At 35.9% G+C, this 18,110-nt stretch overlaps 1 protein-coding gene across 3 annotated transcripts in view; it reads right to left on the bottom strand.

Moving 5' to 3' along the window:
• LOC150109295 (acyltransferase PGAP2-like) overlaps positions 1-18,110 on the bottom strand; it is a 222,977-nt gene that overhangs the window by 13,428 nt on the left and 191,439 nt on the right. The window contains exon 6 of one of the 3 annotated variants that reach the window (XM_090407088.1): positions 377-2,725. The exons of the other annotated variants lie outside the window; for them this stretch is intronic. Within the exon in view, the coding sequence (XP_090263214.1) occupies positions 2,699-2,725 (27 nt within the window). The 3' untranslated portion in view covers positions 377-2,698. Of the gene's footprint in view, positions 1-376; positions 2,726-18,110 lie in introns of those variants that run through there. 3 annotated transcript variants of the gene reach the window in all.

Genomic DNA, 18,110 nt, shown 5'->3' with positions numbered 1-18,110 from the left:
GTCTATGTTGTTCATAGTCTTTTAACCCTCAATGTTTAGTGTTTTTTCTTTTATAATGTCACCTGAAGAAGGCTGTTACAGGCTGAAACTAGTAGTGTGTTTATATTAAAACCTTTTTAATTAAATCTTGGTTCTAGTCATTCAATTTTTTTCATAAAACTATATATATATATATATATATATATATACATACATACAAAAAAATTCCTCTCATTCCAACCACAATACTTAAGTACTATAGGTTTTCAACCTTTTGTGGGTGAAAGCCACAAAGTAAATAATCACAGCTCATTTTCATGTCAAATTGTTTATTTGTACTTATTTTCTGGAAGAAGCATGAAATTTATAAAAAATTTTAAGGGTAGTGCAAGGTTTAAGCCTGGTAACCTCTGGTATAGTGGAAGGTAACAGGTCTTGGTTATCTCTGTAGGAGATGAAAGAAATGAGTGACATCAAGTCCAGCCTTATCATGGAGATGTTATGATGGTACTAACTGGATGCAAGAAAAGCAGAAGCATGGAAGAGGAAAGAGGCTGTAGACCTTGGTCTTAGAAAGGGACCAGAAGGCTTGATACTTTGGAAACAGGAGGCAAATCTTCTACAACTGGCTGTTTCACAATAAGTGCCCCCCCCCCCCCCTCAGCTTTATACTCAACTTACTCTGAGTTAAGAAATATAGGTAAGTTGAGTATGCAGCTGAAGTTTTTGTCTCAGTATGTAGCCTTTTCCTCCTGAACTGTTCTGACATACTTTTTTTTCATGAAAACCAAGGCTTGAATAATGATAGGAGAAAAAGTGAAAAGACTTACTTTATTTATTTGATCAGATGTGGTAATCATACTGTGCAGCAGGAAGTAGAAATCATGGAGGCTATCCCATTTGACACTACTGGCCAAAGGACCTAAGATTGAGTGGCTGTAAGAATGAAAACTAGCATGGCATTATGGCTTAAGTTACCAAGAAGAGAGTGCCCATAATAAATTTCAAAAGAGAGTTTGCTAAGAAAAGATCAAGGATGTTAGGAGGAGATTAATTCTTCAACTCTGTATGCCTGAATATTTTTGTTCTTAAATTTTTGATCTTGAAGATGTAAAGCCAGATCTCACTTTTATCATACCGACAAGCATATATTTCATCACATAAGGCAAAACTGTCTATATAAAAACATCAGAAATTTCTAAATATATAATTCAGTTATTTTTTTTTTAAATTTCATACATATGATTAGCAAAGATCTACAATGATTACTATCTTGTATGATACAACAGCATGAAGGAACATTAGTGTTGAAAGGAGAGATATTCATTCGCATGCAACAATAAATAAAAATAAAAAAAAAACATGCAAGTGTACCAAACATATGCAGATATATATATCACATGCATATGGAAGATCATTTACCACTGCATCAATATGAACACGTTTGGATTTAGTACAATGCACTATTACATTAACAAATAAAAAGGCATCTGAAAGAAAATGCAAAATAAGAGAGGAAAGATGAACTTAACTTTGGATCAAGCCATTCTCAGATAATTCAATAGTCTTTCTTATCATTCTTCTTTCAAATGTATTCATATATATTATTTGACAAATATAGAAATGCTGCTTTCTATTCCTGGCACTTTAACTCCACTGTATTAATGGTATTTAAATTTTTTTTGTTTTTGTTTTTCCTAGCACATCATTCGAACAGGAAAAAAAAATCATTTATACCACAACTAACATACATATAAACTGAAAATGTCAAAAATATGTTCTTTTTTTTTGTTTTTTGCTCCAGTCCACCATGCCCTTTCTCACTATTAAATTCAAGAATGGAAACCTGTTAAAAGTTTAGCACCATAAATGGGCCAAGTGTTAGATAATTCAAGAGCCCTGCTCTAGAACACAAACATGGTGTATTTTCAAGCCACCTGAGACCCCCCAGTAAGTGAACTCAATTATCACCTGAAGACTTTCACTATTGTTCATCCACAATGGGATTTGAATTCCCAGTTTGTTAACTGAAAAGCACGGATGTCACTGTGAATACCAATATTCAAAGTGTTTTCAAGAAGAGTGGCCATACTTTTCCATAAAATGTAAGCAGAAGCAGTAAAGTTTCTTGTCAGGATAAGCTGCTTATTATTTTTGTGCCATTCTAATGTTTCAAATAAGTTTAGCTTTCATAACTTTAATTTTATTCTATAAAATTGCTAAAGCAATTGCTAAAGCAAAAAAATTATTGGATTGCCATGCGTAACTACTGTATATAGTATCACTTCACCCAGTTAAATTACTCGGTTTTCTTGCTAAAATGTGATACAATCTTCAACAAGTGATACTTATAAAGATACTCTAGAGTTCAAATATCTGTTTGATTACCCATCTCTGCATAGTTACTCATCTTTACTGGTTTCCATGACTAGATCATGAATGTGGTAACAGGATGCAATTCAAGTAGATTAAAACAAAAGAAACCTTTTTTCCCCTCTCTGGCTGTTGAATAACACTCTCAATAAGCAATAATCATAATATTTACTCCTGCTAAACTTATATTTCTAAAGTCTCTTTTATCAGTTTCCATCCACCTTATATAAGGTAATCTAATCTTTATCTTAAGGGACTGAAGTGTAACACATTCTGCTTTTATATGTAAAATCTGAAATCCCACATTCCTTCTATATTCTTCATAATATATCACCCTCTTCCTCATTTATAATTCTTCCAAAGTTTGTTGTATCTGAAAAAAAAAATAAATTAGAATAAAAATGATACAATAATCTCTACTTCTCTACTAAGATGACATCAGTTTTCCATGCACAACCTTCTTATATATATACAAACAATCTGATTATCATTTTGTGCTCGATCAAATATTTTTCAAAAGATCATAATATATTTTGCTACTATCTAGCTACTATTATTACTGTGTCATGAAATGCTAGTAAATTTAGCAGAAATGAAATCTTGCAACCACCACATCCTATATATTTAAATTTTTCTGTTAGCAGAGGCAGAAAATGGCATGGAAAACGTTTCGGTGCTTTCATCTGTATGATGAAAGCAATGAAGTTTCTCCATACCAAACTAAATTACATTTATCATGTTCAGTAGAATCATTCACTTTTAAAGAGGTTTTGTTGCATAATAACTATAATATCTCAATAAAGATTCTATTGAGTCCCAACTTAGGTATAGTTCCAAGAGCATGGAAGGAAGGTATGATAGCTCCATTGCATAGAGGTGGGTTGAAAACTACAGACCTGTTATTATCCAAAGAGTGGTAGAATTGGATAAATGTAATGCCTATACCTGTTATATTGAACTTTGCAAAAGTATTTGACTGAATACCACATGCAAATCTGTTAAATAAGCTAAAACAAATGGGAATGGGAATGGATACTAGATTAGTGAGATGGTTAAGTGGGTGGTTGTCAGACATGCATCAGAGAGTAGTGTATGATGGAGCAGAGTCAAAAGTAAAAAAAAAAAGTGACCAGTGGGGATTCCACAAAGCTCTGTTCTTGGTCCATTATTGTTTAATCTGCATATTAATAATATAGAAGATGATTTGACAAGTGATAGCCCATTGTTTGCTGATGATGCTAAGTTGGGAAGAGCTATAATAAAGTAAATATTAAAGTAAATAAAGATGATGTAGTGATCCTGCAGAATGATTTGAATAGGCTGTCACTGTGGTCAAAAGATAATAGTTTTTCATTTAATGTGGCAAAATGTAAAATTATTCATTTTGGATGGAAAATGTTTCGGTGTGTGTATTCTATTGATGGAGTCTTACTGCTGGAAACTGATGAATCCAGAGATCTGGCAGTTGTGTTGATAGAGAACTGAAGTTTAGAGGCCATACTGGAAAAAAAAACAAAAAAACTTCAGATCACTTAGATGCTCAAAAATATGCTGGCTAGTAGGGGAAGAAAAGTCATTTGTAAGTCTCTGATACATCCATATCTGGATTATTATGCTCAGATTTGGTCACCTGGGTTTTTTTGAGATATGGAGGTGGTTGAGAGGATTCAGAGGTGGGTAACCAAGATGGTTTTGGGCCTGTGGAATGTTCCATATGAGAATAGATTGAGGATTTATGAGTTATAAAAATTGACAAATATAAGAAAAAGATGTGACATGATAGAAACATTCAAGCTGCTAAAAGGGTTTTATAGAGTGGAGGTAGGAGAAATTTTTCAGTACACATGGCAGATAATAACAGAACAAGGGGTCATCGTTGGACATTGAGTAAAGTTAGCAAGGAGGCAAGGTCTAGATTTTTTTGTTGAGGGTGGTGAATGAGTTGAATGGGTTGTCATCAGTTTTTCATTGATGAATCAGTTTAAGGAGAGGTATGATAGGTACTGTGTTAATAATGGGTAGCTTCTTCCCCCCCCCCCCATGGGGAAATTATGGATGCATTATGTAAGGTATGACAGGTATATTACTAAGGCCAGAGAAGATAGAAATTCTTCTATCTTTTTTGGGTAACCTTTAGTGAGGAAAAACTGGTTTGAATCACATTCAGGACACAGTGATCATTTATAAGTATTTTTCAACTGTGAGTAAGTAGAGCTAGTCTTATACTTGTTCATGTAATTATGCAAATGGTGGATATGATACACTATAAGAGGTATTGTGGAGATGTGACTGGTACATCATGCCCTAGTAATAGTAATGTACTCACTTTTTTTAAGAGTGAAAGTTGAGCTGGAAAAAGAGAATGGCTACAAGATGTTGATGTTAGATTTTATTTTGCAAAAGCATTTGACAAGATGTCACGTGGAACTCTATTACACCTACTGGAGCAAATATTGGTGGATATGAAACTGGTAAGATACCAAAAAGAAGTATATGGAGCTGCAAAATCCAGGAGAAAGGAGATGACTAGTTGTATGCCACAAGGCTCTGTGCTTGGAAAACTGTTTAATTTGTACATAAATGATAAAGGAAACAATTTGAAGGGAAATGTTCAAATAATGCAAAATTGAGTAGTCTAACAGTTAATCATTCTGGATCTTTCCAGGTAACTGCTAAGGTAACTTCTCCTCTTGGTAATTCAGATAACAATCTCATCCAAGTTTCATCTCTAGTGGAATGCCCTTCTCAGCCATTCCCAACTTATATATGCTTTGACACTACAACAATGTTACGTGGGAAGATCTCTGAGATTTTTATTCCTCCTTTTCATTGTCAGACTGCTATAAGAAGATAACAACAAAAATATCTAAATCTGGAGAAAAAAATTATCCATGTTGGAATTAAGGCCTTCATTCCTTACTTTCTTCCAAATTCTCATCTTATATCCAATCCATGGTTTTCCAAAAAGTGCTCTTGCGTGGTCCAAGAAAAGAAAATAGTTTATCATAAGCAGGTTGAGACAAAAACTCCAGCTTCATTCACAGCTTACACCAAAGCCTGGAACACTTCGAAGTCAATCGTTAATAAGGCTAAGTCTGACTTTGAAAGGGCTAAATGTAGAAAACTAATCACCTGTGTTTGGATATCACCTCTTATTGCCCAAATGATAGTATAGTAACATCACCTATAGATAAAGCTAATTTCCTAGCATCATTCTTCTCATCCAACTCTAGAATAGATGACCAAGGCAAACCACTTCCTTCTTTACCTGGATCATTGCATTACATGCATCCTGTGACCTTTCAAAAAGATATTAGAAGAATCTTGAAAAATTTGGATACCAATGACTTCTAGCCCTAATGGAATCCCACCAACTATGCTCAAGAGATGTGCTCCCTGAACTAACATGTTCTTTATCATCTGTACATGATGCTATATACTCAGTTGGCATCCATCCTACAGCATGGAAGCAAACACATTTACAGCCAGTTCCAAAGCAAGTAATAAATGTCTCCCTTCAAAGTATTGGCCTATTGCTTTCACTTTAGTGCTGTCTAAAAGTTATGGAAGAGGTTATCAATATTTAACTTCTTTAACACCTAGCGAAGTGTCAACTAATCAGTCGCAACCAATATGGATTTTGCCCATCAAGCTTCATAGCAGATCTCCTCACCTACATCACCTACCTCAGGATGTAGGTCATGAAAAAGGTACAGAGAAATCTGTGCTGTTGCAAGTGAGAAGGTTTGGCACCAAGGATTTCTCAGTAAATTGCCATCCTATGCTTTGCCTATCTCCCTTTGCAAATGGGTTGCCAGGTTTCTCTCAGATAGTTCACTACACCCTAATGGTGAAAGGTATTCTCTCTCTCTCTCTTTTTTTAAAAATTTTCCTATTCACCTACTTTACTCCTTATATACATAAATGACTTGTCCTCAATGAACTCAAACCTGTTCACAGTTTTGCTGATGACAACACACTCTCCATTCATAGCACTCATATAACAAACCTTATAGTGATTGAACATTTCAAGCTTCAAGATCATCTAGAAAACTCGCATTACTCCTAGAAAACAAATTTTGATGCTGTTGAGAAGCTGCTTGCTTCTCAACAACATCAAGAATTTTTTAGAGGGGGGGGGCGGGTTTAGGTGCACCACTCCAAATGCAAGAACAGTATGCCAATGTTTTGAGGATTTGAGATTTGGACAGATGAAAAGTAACATTTTGAGAATGCCAATTTTCCTAGAAGCTTAAGAAGCTATAGAAGTGATTTGAATATCACAGATCTGATCTGATCTGATCTTGATTGTTAACTTGGGCATTGTCGAAGATAAGCAAGGAAAAATTCTTTTGGAAAGGAAAAATTTGGCATTCCGGTGGTATACAGAGATTGCATTATTATGGGTATGGTGAAGGAAAAGGTGCACAGGTTTATTTTCTAGGAGTGATGAGATGATAAGCAGATCATTATCAGGATGACTGAAGCTTTGGGCTGTAAGAAAAGATAGTTCGTGTATTTCCCAGGAATGACATTGATGGGCTGAGATAGTAATGGCAGAGTTATGGGAGGAGAAGCAAGTGTAGTATGTGAATCTGTAGAATGAATCTGAGGGATGGATGGAATTGCATATGAATCATGGATTACATTTCAATAGATTTGGTGCAAGTTAAAGGGAAAGGCTATTCTAGCCAAGAGATCTGATATTTTTAATAAAGTTTGTAATACCACATTCTAGTCTCCTCAAAGTATTCTCAATGTGATGAGTCAATGCACTTGTTCCAATGTTTTTTCCATTACTGGAAACAGTTCTGGAACTGTTCAACTGGAATACTGTTTATGGCCTCCAGTGACTTTTCTTTCATTTCGTCCACCACATCAATGAATCCCTGCCTTTTCATTATTTTCTTTATGGAAATAAAAAAAAAAAAATCACATGGAGAGAGATCAGGCAAGTAGGGAAGGTGGGGAACAACTGCCATGTTGTTTTTCTGTGAAGAACTGTTGGACAGATAAGGCTTGTGGGATGGGGCATTGTCATGGTGCAGCAACCAATCTCTGATACTCCACATTTCTTGCCATTTTCGTTGTACACTATCATGCAGTCTTCTCAAAATGTTGAGATAAAAACGTTGGTTCACTGTCTGTCCAGGAGGAACAAATTCTTTGTGTACAATTACATTCACATAAAAAAACAAAAACGAATCAACAGTGTCTTGATGTTTGATCGAACTTGATGTGCTTTCTTGAGTCTTAGTGAATTTGCATGTTTCCATTGGCTTGATGCTTGTTTTGTTTCTGGATCATAACCGTAGCACCAAGACTCATCTCCAGTCACAACTTTTGAAAGAAGTTCTGGTCATTAAGAACTTGCTCCCTCAAATCGTGGCAAACATTCACACGATTTTTTTTTTGATCCTCTGTGAGCAAACGAGGAACAAATTTAGTGGACGTTTAATTTGCAAATCTGTTAAAATTCACTGGCACGAATTCCATGACAAATTCATCACTTCAGAAACTTATTCAGTGGTCTTTCAATTTATTTATTTATTTATTCGCATGGACTTTCCCCCCTTTTTCTCCCCCATCCCTATTGGGGCAAGTTGAGCCCCCTCGTGGGGGGTTAAGTATTTATGGCTGTAGATCCATGTGTGTTCACAGGGCCGGTTTGTGGGATGAAAAACACCAGATAAACTGGTGGAAAAAACCCTACAGCCTGTGCCCAAGACCGGCTAACTTGGCTATGGCTGAGGAAGATCCTCAAATTCCTCACATCTTCGACGGGAATCGAACCTGGGACATTCCTTCCCCAGTCATATGGTTGCGAAGTGCACAGCCACTAGGCTAACCGCGCAGGCGGTCTTTCAAAGATCTTCATTGATTGCCTAGCAAACTTTCTCAATGTTTACATCATTTCTGCTCGTTGAAGGTCAGCCAGATCATGGTTGGTCTTCAACTGACATGTCCCCATTTTTGAAATGGGAATACCACTTGTAGACCTGTGTTTCACCTAAAGCATCATCCTTAAAGGCTTGCAGAAGCATAACAATAGTTTCAACTGCAGTTTTACCCAAAAGAAAACAAAATTTATACTCTCTCAGTTTCTTGTGTCAGCAATCACAAAATTGCTGACAAAACTGCACATTCATGAATGCTAGTGGCATCATCCGTAACTAGAAAATGCGTGTGTGCCAAGTTCAGATTCTGTTTATTTTTGGGTAACCCCTCGTACATATAATATAAAACTTCTATGTTGATTTAATCTGGATATCTTCTTGGGCCTGGGTAGTAATCCTTTCCATAATGTTTTTGTATTATGGAATACAAAAGATGGAATACTAAGGTGGTTGACTTAATATCAGTTATCTTAATATCCCATAATACAAAAATATTATGGAAAGGGTTACTACCCAAGAAGATATCAGGTTAAATCAATGTAGAAGTCTTGTATTTTCCATATATACACCTTTTTATATATAAGTCAACTATTTGTGAAGATACTTCATATGTACAATTTCTTTGCTTATGCTTGGATATAGGATTCAAAGAAGAATATAATTTCTTGTATACAGGCCATGAGAGCATTAGGAATGAAAAAAAAAATCATGTCTTTTTAAGAAAATGTTTCAGGGAGTTAACAGCAGAAAAAAATCCGAGTTTTTTTTTTTTTTTGGATTTGTGACCACTAAATGAAATAATAATAATGGATTATATTAGCTGATGAAATTGGTAGACTTGTAACTGTTGCAAATAAATTTTTAATGAACAATTCATTCAGGTATTTCTTCCTCATAAGTATATTATGAAGAGTGTGAATAAAAATAGAATAGCAGAGAACATATTGGTAATATAAGGAATTAATACACCGCTCACCCATTCTGATGTTACAATTCCAGTATTACCCCCAAAATAAGGTGGACTCCCGGCATTAATCTTTACTTCTTTTCTTCCAAGTGTTGCACAGACAACTATGACAACCACTCACATTACTAAGAACAGCACACTTCCTCCTCCTCCTCGTCTTTCTTCACAAAGAAATCAGAGAAATCCTGAACAGCTTAGAAGTTATATGGTCCTGATAGTATCCCTCTAACTGTGCTAAAAACTTTACTCTAGAATTAATATATCTTATACCATGTTTTGAATTTTTCCTTCTTGTCCAGCATGGAAACAAGTCTATATATTTTTTTTTAAAAAAAGTGATAAAAGTAAGTCATCAAACAGCTCTTACTTCTCTCAAAAATCCCAAAGAAGGTCACCATCATTTAACTTCTTCACTTTGGTCTATATTCTATCTTTTAAAACTGGGTAATAGCCAGCTTCTTCTCTGGTCACATTATTGTAGATAGCATCCTCTCCTTGGATTTCTTCATAAGTGTTGAGTACTCAATAGCTGTATTCTTACCCACTTTTCTGAGGATAATAGCATACTCTCCTTCTCTTCAAACTTGTAGTGCACAATCATTTGAAGCTTCAAGATCTTCCATAACTAATGCTTAAGCTCTGATCTTCTTGCTGTTCCTCAAGTGGATGAAGTTAGGTGATTGCTCTGAATTATGGCAAACCAACTAAGATTATGAGATAATTATGTCTGGTAATTGCAGGTGTTTTTTTAGCCTTCTTTGTGGGATAAAAAAATCAAAGCTGAATTTCCCAGTGAGAAAAATCACACTTCCTCTGTATGAGACAAGCTAACAGACCTTCAGCTGATAAGCTCTTAATAAAAATTCTTCATGATATAGATGTGATTCAAACCCATGTCTTTCCAGCCAAAGAGCATCAGTATCATGTCAAGACTGGCTTATGGAGCACCTATTATTATTATTATTATTTTTTAAATGTTGAGCCCTTACACAAGAGATTGGTTAATCAACCTATAGTACATTAGTACCGTGTATGGGTAATGGAGTGGGAAAGGAGAAACTTGTTCAATTTGATTTAAAGGACTGTATATTGTATTCCTTGGGAAACACATCAGGGGTAAGCTGTTCTACAATACAGCAGTAGCAGGGATGAGGGAGGAGGAAAAGAAACTTGTTCTGTGGGTTTCAAGGTGCACTGTGAAGGGATGTTGAGCAGCAGCTGCACGTGTTCCAACGAGCTTAGTACTTAGTGGGGCAATTATTGATGCTATTTCAGATGAACATCTGCCATGGATATATTTATAGAATACACATAATGCAGAAACCAAATGCCTGTGCAAAGTGGGAGGAGTGAGTTAGTAAGAGATGGGTTATTAATCAATCCAATTGCTCTCATTTATATTGAGTAAAGCATTTTGAGAGAACTCTTAGAATCCTCCCCTCCAAATGTGAGAGCAGTATTCATTAGCTGGGCAGATTTGTGATTTGTATAATATTAACAGTTGTTCAGAGGTGAAGTAATGTCTTGAGTGAAAGAGAAATCCTAGTTTTTTAGAAGCTGAGGATGTAATGGTTGTGATGTGTTTATGCCTGGAGAGGTTTGATGTCAGGGTGATTCCAAGAAGAGCAATCTCATCTTGTCTAGAAATGAATGTTGTCAAAAACAATACTGGGAGAAAATGGTTCTTTTTTGTGAGAAATAAGACAGAACTGGGTTTTACTAGCATTGAAACTGATGAGGTTATCTGAACCCCATTGGAGGATGGCTTGGAGATTAGAATTGAGGGCAGTGGTGGTTGATGTTCTATAGGCTGATGTGAGTTGTGTAGAGTAAGATTTATCCAATGAAAGGGGGAGTGGAGAGTGCAATGTGCTGTCATCTGCAAAACCGTGTATTGGATTGGAGGTCAATTACTGAAGTAGGTCATTGATATATAGAAGAGGGCTGGTGAGAGACCAGAATCTTGTGGAACCCAGACATTAGTTGAATGGTGAGAGAATAAGAAACCATTCACCATCACACACACACACACACACACAGTGTGCATCCAGACATAAATTGGCAATCCAACTGCAGAACTCCTGAGACAAACCAAATGATGGGAGCTTGCTTAGTAAGTCTTAGTACCAGACCAGGTCAAAAGCTTTGGAGATATCAAGTGCAACCCTTGAGATTCACCAAACTTCTCCATGGCATTTGTCCAGAGATGGGTGATATATGTGAGTAGATCTCCTGTTGATTGGTAGAGATGGAATCTGCACTGTTGGTTATTTGTGCTGGGTATTGAAGATTCTCTCCATTAATTTAGATAGGATGGTAGTGATTTGTTACTCTTTTTGGCAATGAGTTGAGTATAGGCCAATTTCCAGACTGCAGGACAGATATCAGTGGAGTAAGAGAGTATATACAGGCAACATAGGATAGGAGTCACTTCTGGTGCATAAATCTTCAGACAACTGAAGGAATACCATCAGGGCCAGGAGACTTTTTTTTGTGTCTAATTTGGACAATATTTTTCTGATCTCTTTCTGGCAAAAGGATATAGGAAGCATTGTATATTGGGCATCTGGAATGGTTGGGGGGGGGGGGTTACATTGTCAGTGGGTGATGATGCAATAGAGTAATCTGGATATGATAGGGGATGGGAATAGTGTTGGATAAAAATTATGACCAACTGCTTTGGCAAGAGACCAAAAAGCTCGGCTGCCATTTGGACAGGCCGTGAGTTTCTTGCTTTTTGCTCTTTCAAACTCTGTTTTGGAAGCATTGATAGTTTTCTTGCAAATATTTCGGGCTTGAGTATAAGCACTAAAGGAGGACAGATTCTTGAAGCGAGCCAGTTGTGGTATGCTTGATTTTTTATTTGTACAGCCTTGGCACATCTTTTGGAGAACCAGGTTTAGGTAGGGGATGGCAGTTCAGAGTAGTGTGGGGAAATGTATCTTTCTATACTAGTAAGGATTACTTTGGTGATATATTCAGTGCATATATTGGGGTTGGACACAATAGTTCAACCACTGGAATGAGGCACAGAAGTCACAGTGGCTGTCCCACTTGGCACTGTTATAATGCCAAACTACTCTTGTATGGGTGTTGATGTGTAAGTGTTTTTGCATGTGGAAGGAGATGAGCACTAGATTGTGGTCAGAATTACATGGGGGGGGGAGGGTCACTACATTCACTATGTATTTGGAAGGATCATTAGTGAGAAAGAAATCTAGGTTGTTTGGGGAGTGGTTTGGGTTATCTGGTTGGCATGTGAACAATTTGTGTAAGGTCATTGGTGATCACAAATGTTTCAGTATCTCTGCTGGCTAGATTTTTACAACTGGAAGAGGAGAGCCAGTTGGTGTTGTGGACATTAAAATCTCTTAGAATGATTTCACTGTTAGGGAAGTGGGAGTAGACAAAATCAATTTTTAAGGAGAGGAAATTACAGAGCTCAGAGCAGTTGGTGGCATCAGGGGAGCAATAGAGACAGCAAATGAATTTGAATGAGTGGGGAAGGGAGATTTTCAACCAAAGAAGGTCAAAGTTAGGCAAAGTATGTCAGACCAGATATGTGCAGATGCCACCCTTGGGTTGAAAGGAGTAAAAGAGTGTGTAGTTTGGAAGGTTAAGATGAATAGTGCTAGTGGGAAGTGAAATTTGAGTTTCTCCAAAAAAGTAGGTGGGTTTGGTAGACTGGAGATGGGGAGGAGAGGCTCCAAAATCTGTAGAAAACTATGCAATTCTTTGTCAAAATACTCTGTAAAAACTGCACACAAATATTTCATAAATATTATAATTACGGCTATTTTGCCTGCTTCAGTTTAGGAGGGGGAGTTTTCCCAGAAATAATATACATTTCATAAATAAAGTACTGAAGTCATAGAACATCCATCTTACTCACTTGATTTAACATCTTTAGACTTTTATTTCCTGAGGTTAAGAAACAGCTGGTGAATATAATGTCATACTGTTTGTTAAAACTTTATTTCAAAAAGTGGACAAAGAGGACTGAGGTCTGCAGTTGGAAGAGAAAGAAGTACATGGAAAGTTGGTGAAGATAAATCAGTTTCACTGCATGTACATTATGCTTGATAAAAAATTATTTTCTTGCTTTCATCCATATTTTACCCAGTATAATCAAACAAATGTTTGTACATGAACTATTTTCATGACTAATCTACTTGCATTATATACAAGTAGATTAGAGAACAGCTGACTTCACATCAAGTATCTTTTGTTTCTAATAATGATAAACAGATTACATTCGTATGGGATGTATGAAACCTAAGTGTTACTTCTCAGATTAACTTCCACATTTGTCAATCTAGATATGCAGAGATACCAACAGCTATTTTAATGACAGAAATCATAACTCTCATAGACAAGTACTGTACGCACACAGATGCGAGACCCTTTGACACTTCTGCGCATGTCAAAAGAAGGAGAATCCATTCTAATATTATTAGGGTAATCTGTGTTTCGTAGGATGATTGTTTATTATTATACGTAGGAAAATTAGCTTTTCTTTTATGAAAATTCTAGTTCTTAAAGTGGTAACCACTTTAAGAACTTTTATTTGTACAACAGTTGGAAAATGTATGTATAAAGCACGTGATTTCGCATATTGGTGACCAATTTGTACATCCTTTATTTCTTTCAGCATGAATTGACTATTCTTGGCACAAAGGCAAGGTCAGCTCTATGAAGCGTGGGCATACAATAACAAAAAAGAAATGTTGCATCATTATTAACAGTCATTATTCTTTGGATTTAATTGTAGCAAAATTTCTCACTGGGTGGTTAGAAAGTATATTTGGTGATTGTAAATTATATTCTTAAAGTAAAAATATAATTCTTACTTTAGCATACAAAAGTTTGAGCATGTATAGCATCTTTGTGACTAAGTTGCTCATATAGAGAAAGCAGTTGGCTTCACATTAAGTTGCTCTCAGTAACTAATAATTCAACGTGTACTCCTCACAAGACATGTATTTATGGTAATCCTGCATATGAGAGATTGTTTGACTTAGTGCTTTAATACTGTGGATGGGCAGAAAGATAACGAGAAAGAAGGAACTTGTTAAGATAGCAATGAAGCCCTGCAGAATATTTTCTTCATAGCTTAATGGACCATTAGATCCTAATATGCTGACATCAACCAGGTTTCTCCATCTGTCTCTATCATAGTCTGCATCTTTCAAAGAACTATCCATCATACTCTGTTCAGGTTTTCCTGCAGGTCTTTTCTTGTCTTTCATTTGGAAGCACATGTTCAATCAAATGGCCACCTGCCCTCAAAACATTGCCAAAGCATTCAATTCTCTTACTTCTTAAAAATTATCATGTTGTATCTTTGAAAAAAGTTTCATGTTCTTTCCTTGTTATGTATTTATTATTCATGTAGTCTAGTATTTTGATTGTAAAATAGTCCAAAAACCATTCAATATTTTTCTTTCAAATATCATTGCGATGACTATGACCATTATGAGTGATTTCAAATATGGCAATAAACTGAATTTCTCGAGTTCTTAAGGGACAACAATCTTAGGCAGTACGTAATGGAGGGTTCACAAAGGTTAAGAGTCTTAGATCTGGTTATATCATCAGAAGATGTGATTGTGAATGGAATTTCTAATCTTCCCTCAGCTGGCAAGAGTGACCAGGAAGTGATCACCTGGGAACCTCTATAAAGAAGGAATATATGTGGTACTAAAGGATGGTAATTATGGAATGCTTATGAGACAACTGGAAGCTACAGAATGGAAAGAGGAGTTGACTGGGAAGATTATAGATGCTGTGTAAGCATTGATCAAGAGCTATTTAATGGCAGCAATGTCTGAGTATAATCCAAAGGTGAAAAGACTAAATAAGGTAAGAGTACAATGGGTGAATGAAGAGATTAAGAGTGAGATCTGGAAGAGGAAGGCACTATTGGAGTGGAGGCAACATACAAAGTATGTTGGTAATTATCAGCTGAATGAAGAATACGAAAAGCAGGCTAGGAAGGTAACTCGGTTGGTAAAGGTAACTAAAGTGTAGTATGAAAAAAAAAAGTTAGCCAATCAAGCTAAGAAAAATCCTGGTGAGTTCTTTTGATATGTGGCAAGATGAAGAAAGAAAAATGACTATGGGAGGATGAGGCTAGTAGATGACAATGGCAAATTATAACCAATGCAGAGAATATAGTTTAATTATTCAACGATCATTTTATCAGTATATTTCATCCTCATGATGGTAAAATTGATATTAACACGTTGACTACCACAGTGGGGGGGGGGGGGGGGGGTTGTCAAATCTGATCCCAGATGCTATGGTCTGTAAACTACTTTACTCATAGGAAAATGAAGAATTCTGATTTCTTGATACTTTTTGTGACAAAAACGAGTCTTTTTTTTAAAAAAAAAAAAAAAAAAAAGCTGAAAGTTGGCAAGGTGCACATATGACAGCATGTCACAAAAAAGAAAGCTAAGAAAGAGAAATTTTTGCAAATATGAGCAAATCAGATTGGGAGGACTTTCTACAGGATGCTTCAGATGTTGACGAAAATTATCAGCTATCAGATACAAGCACACATGGAAATGACAAATATACTTCCGAAAGTGAATCCAAAGAAAACGAAGATGAAGACATCCTGCAGCAACCTACAACTACTAACAAAATAATTTCTTGCTGTCAAACTGAGTAAGATCCACCTTGATTAGATTTTTTAGAGAATTGTGACTTGCAATTCGATTTCCAAAATTTGGCCATCGAAAATCTTGTGGATCTTTTCTTCACAGAGGAATTTTTGAATCTCCTTGTCATGCAGACTAACTTGTATGATAATCAAGAAAAAGGAAAGCAGGGGCCACTGACAAGGTCCTCACAATTAACACATTGGAAAGATGTCAAAACTGCAGAAATGAAGATTTTTTTTGGTTTGTTACTACATATGAGGCCTTGCACACTCTAAGTATTGAACATTATTGGAATATCAATATTCCATACAAAATGTATAGAATATCGATAAAACACTAAAACATATTTACAATAATGCAACTTCTGTAATTAAATTATATAAAAACAGTGAAAAGTTCCCAATACAAAAAGGCATCTGGCAAGGCGACACTATATCTCCCAAATTATTTACAGCTGCACTAGAGGAAGTCTTTAGAAGCCTCGATTTGGAAACAAAAGGAATAAACATAAATGGAGAAAGGCTGCATCATCTGAAATTTGCAGATGATATTGTCCTGAGAGCAGATAATCTTGAAGATCTGGAAGAAAGGCTAAATCAGCTAAATGAAGCCTCCAGAGAAATTGGATTAAAAATAAATAGAGAAAAAACAAAAATAATGATGAATAAATACATAAACCATAGAACTATCAAAGTTGAAAACCATGAAATAGAACAAGTTACTTTATGTATATTTGGGCCAACTGTTATGCTTTGAAGAGTGCCAAAGAAAAAGAGATTGAACGAAGAATTCACCTTGGATGGATGGCTTATGGGAAAATGAGAGACATATTCAGAAGTGACATCCTTATGAGTCTAAAAAAGGAAAGCTTTCGACCAGTGCATACTTCCTGTCCTAACATATGGAGGAGAAACATGAACTTTAACAGAAGCCCTAAACAAAAAGCTGAGAACAAAACAACATCGCATGGAAAGAAGTATGCTAAAAATAACATTAAGAGATAGGAAGACAAATATCTGGATAAGATCTCAAACAGGTATCATGGATATTGTAAAATACATTAAACAGGATAAGTGGAGATGGGCTGGCCATATTGCCAGATGCAGTGACAGGAGATGGACTAGAAAAACAACAGAGTGGAGACCAATGGATGGAGCAAGACAAAGAGGAAGACCGAGAAGAAGGTGGAGAGATGAACTGGAACAAATTGCAGGAGTGAGATGGATGGGAGAAGCAGAAAACCGAGTGATCTGGAAAATCATGGGGGGAGACCTTCGTCCAGCAGTGGACAGAACCAGAAGGTTAAAGAAGAAGATACAAAATGTAATTTTGGAGTTCATTTCAATTGATTTTATGTTTCCTACATTTTGCTAATTCTCTAGACAACAATGGCAGACTATAAAAGACTACGTGTTTCCCATTCATGCTATTCACAGATGAATTTGATAACTCTGTCTCGCTAACCAAGGGACTCACTGCTAGAAAAACATACATCTCCGGGACTCTAAGATCCAACAGGATAGGGAATCCGAAAGATTTGGTAACAAGAAAACTGAAAAAAGGTGAAGTTTCATGGAGCAGACATTAATCAGTGTATGTAAGTGGAAAAATAAAAAAGATGTTCTGGCTATATCAAACATGCACAAAGGTGCAATCTGTTAAAGTTCAAAATAGGAATGGTAAGATATCAATAAAGCCAAACATTATCAAGGACCATAATAATGGCATGTCCGGCATTGACAGATCAAATCAAATGCCATCATGTTATTTCATTCATGTTATGCAAAAAACAATTAGGTGGCTTAAGAAAATATTTCTACATATTATAGAAATGTACATTCATAATGACCATTTGTTATTTCGAAAAGCTACCAACTCAGATATAAGGACATTGAAATTCAAAAAAACACTCATAGCCCACCTAATTAGAGGTAAAATGCCCAAGACAAACGACAATAAATCTAAAAATCCTGAAAATTTCCATTACCTGGAGGCCATACCACTGATTGATGTTTCAAGAAATATCATGCATAAAAATATTTTATATACCTTGTTTTTTGCTACTAGAAAACTTTTAGTTGAAAATGTAAATTTTTTTTTTTATTTATGACTAGTTTAATTTCCCGCCACCACTGGACTTGCCACAGATGCTCAATACGTACAGTTAGCACGTATTTGCTATGAGAATGATCGTAGCTAGCTTCATAGATTATCCTGGCCAGTAGG

This window comes from Typopeltis vanoorti, chromosome 2 (assembly GCF_054136105.1).
Source record: "Typopeltis vanoorti isolate ZY-2024b chromosome 2, IOZ_Tvanoo_1.0, whole genome shotgun sequence".
NCBI lineage: Eukaryota > Metazoa > Arthropoda > Arachnida > Uropygi > Thelyphonidae > Typopeltis > Typopeltis vanoorti.
The sequence above is the reverse complement of the archived record's forward strand: the minus strand, read 5'-3'. Positions and strand labels throughout refer to the sequence as shown.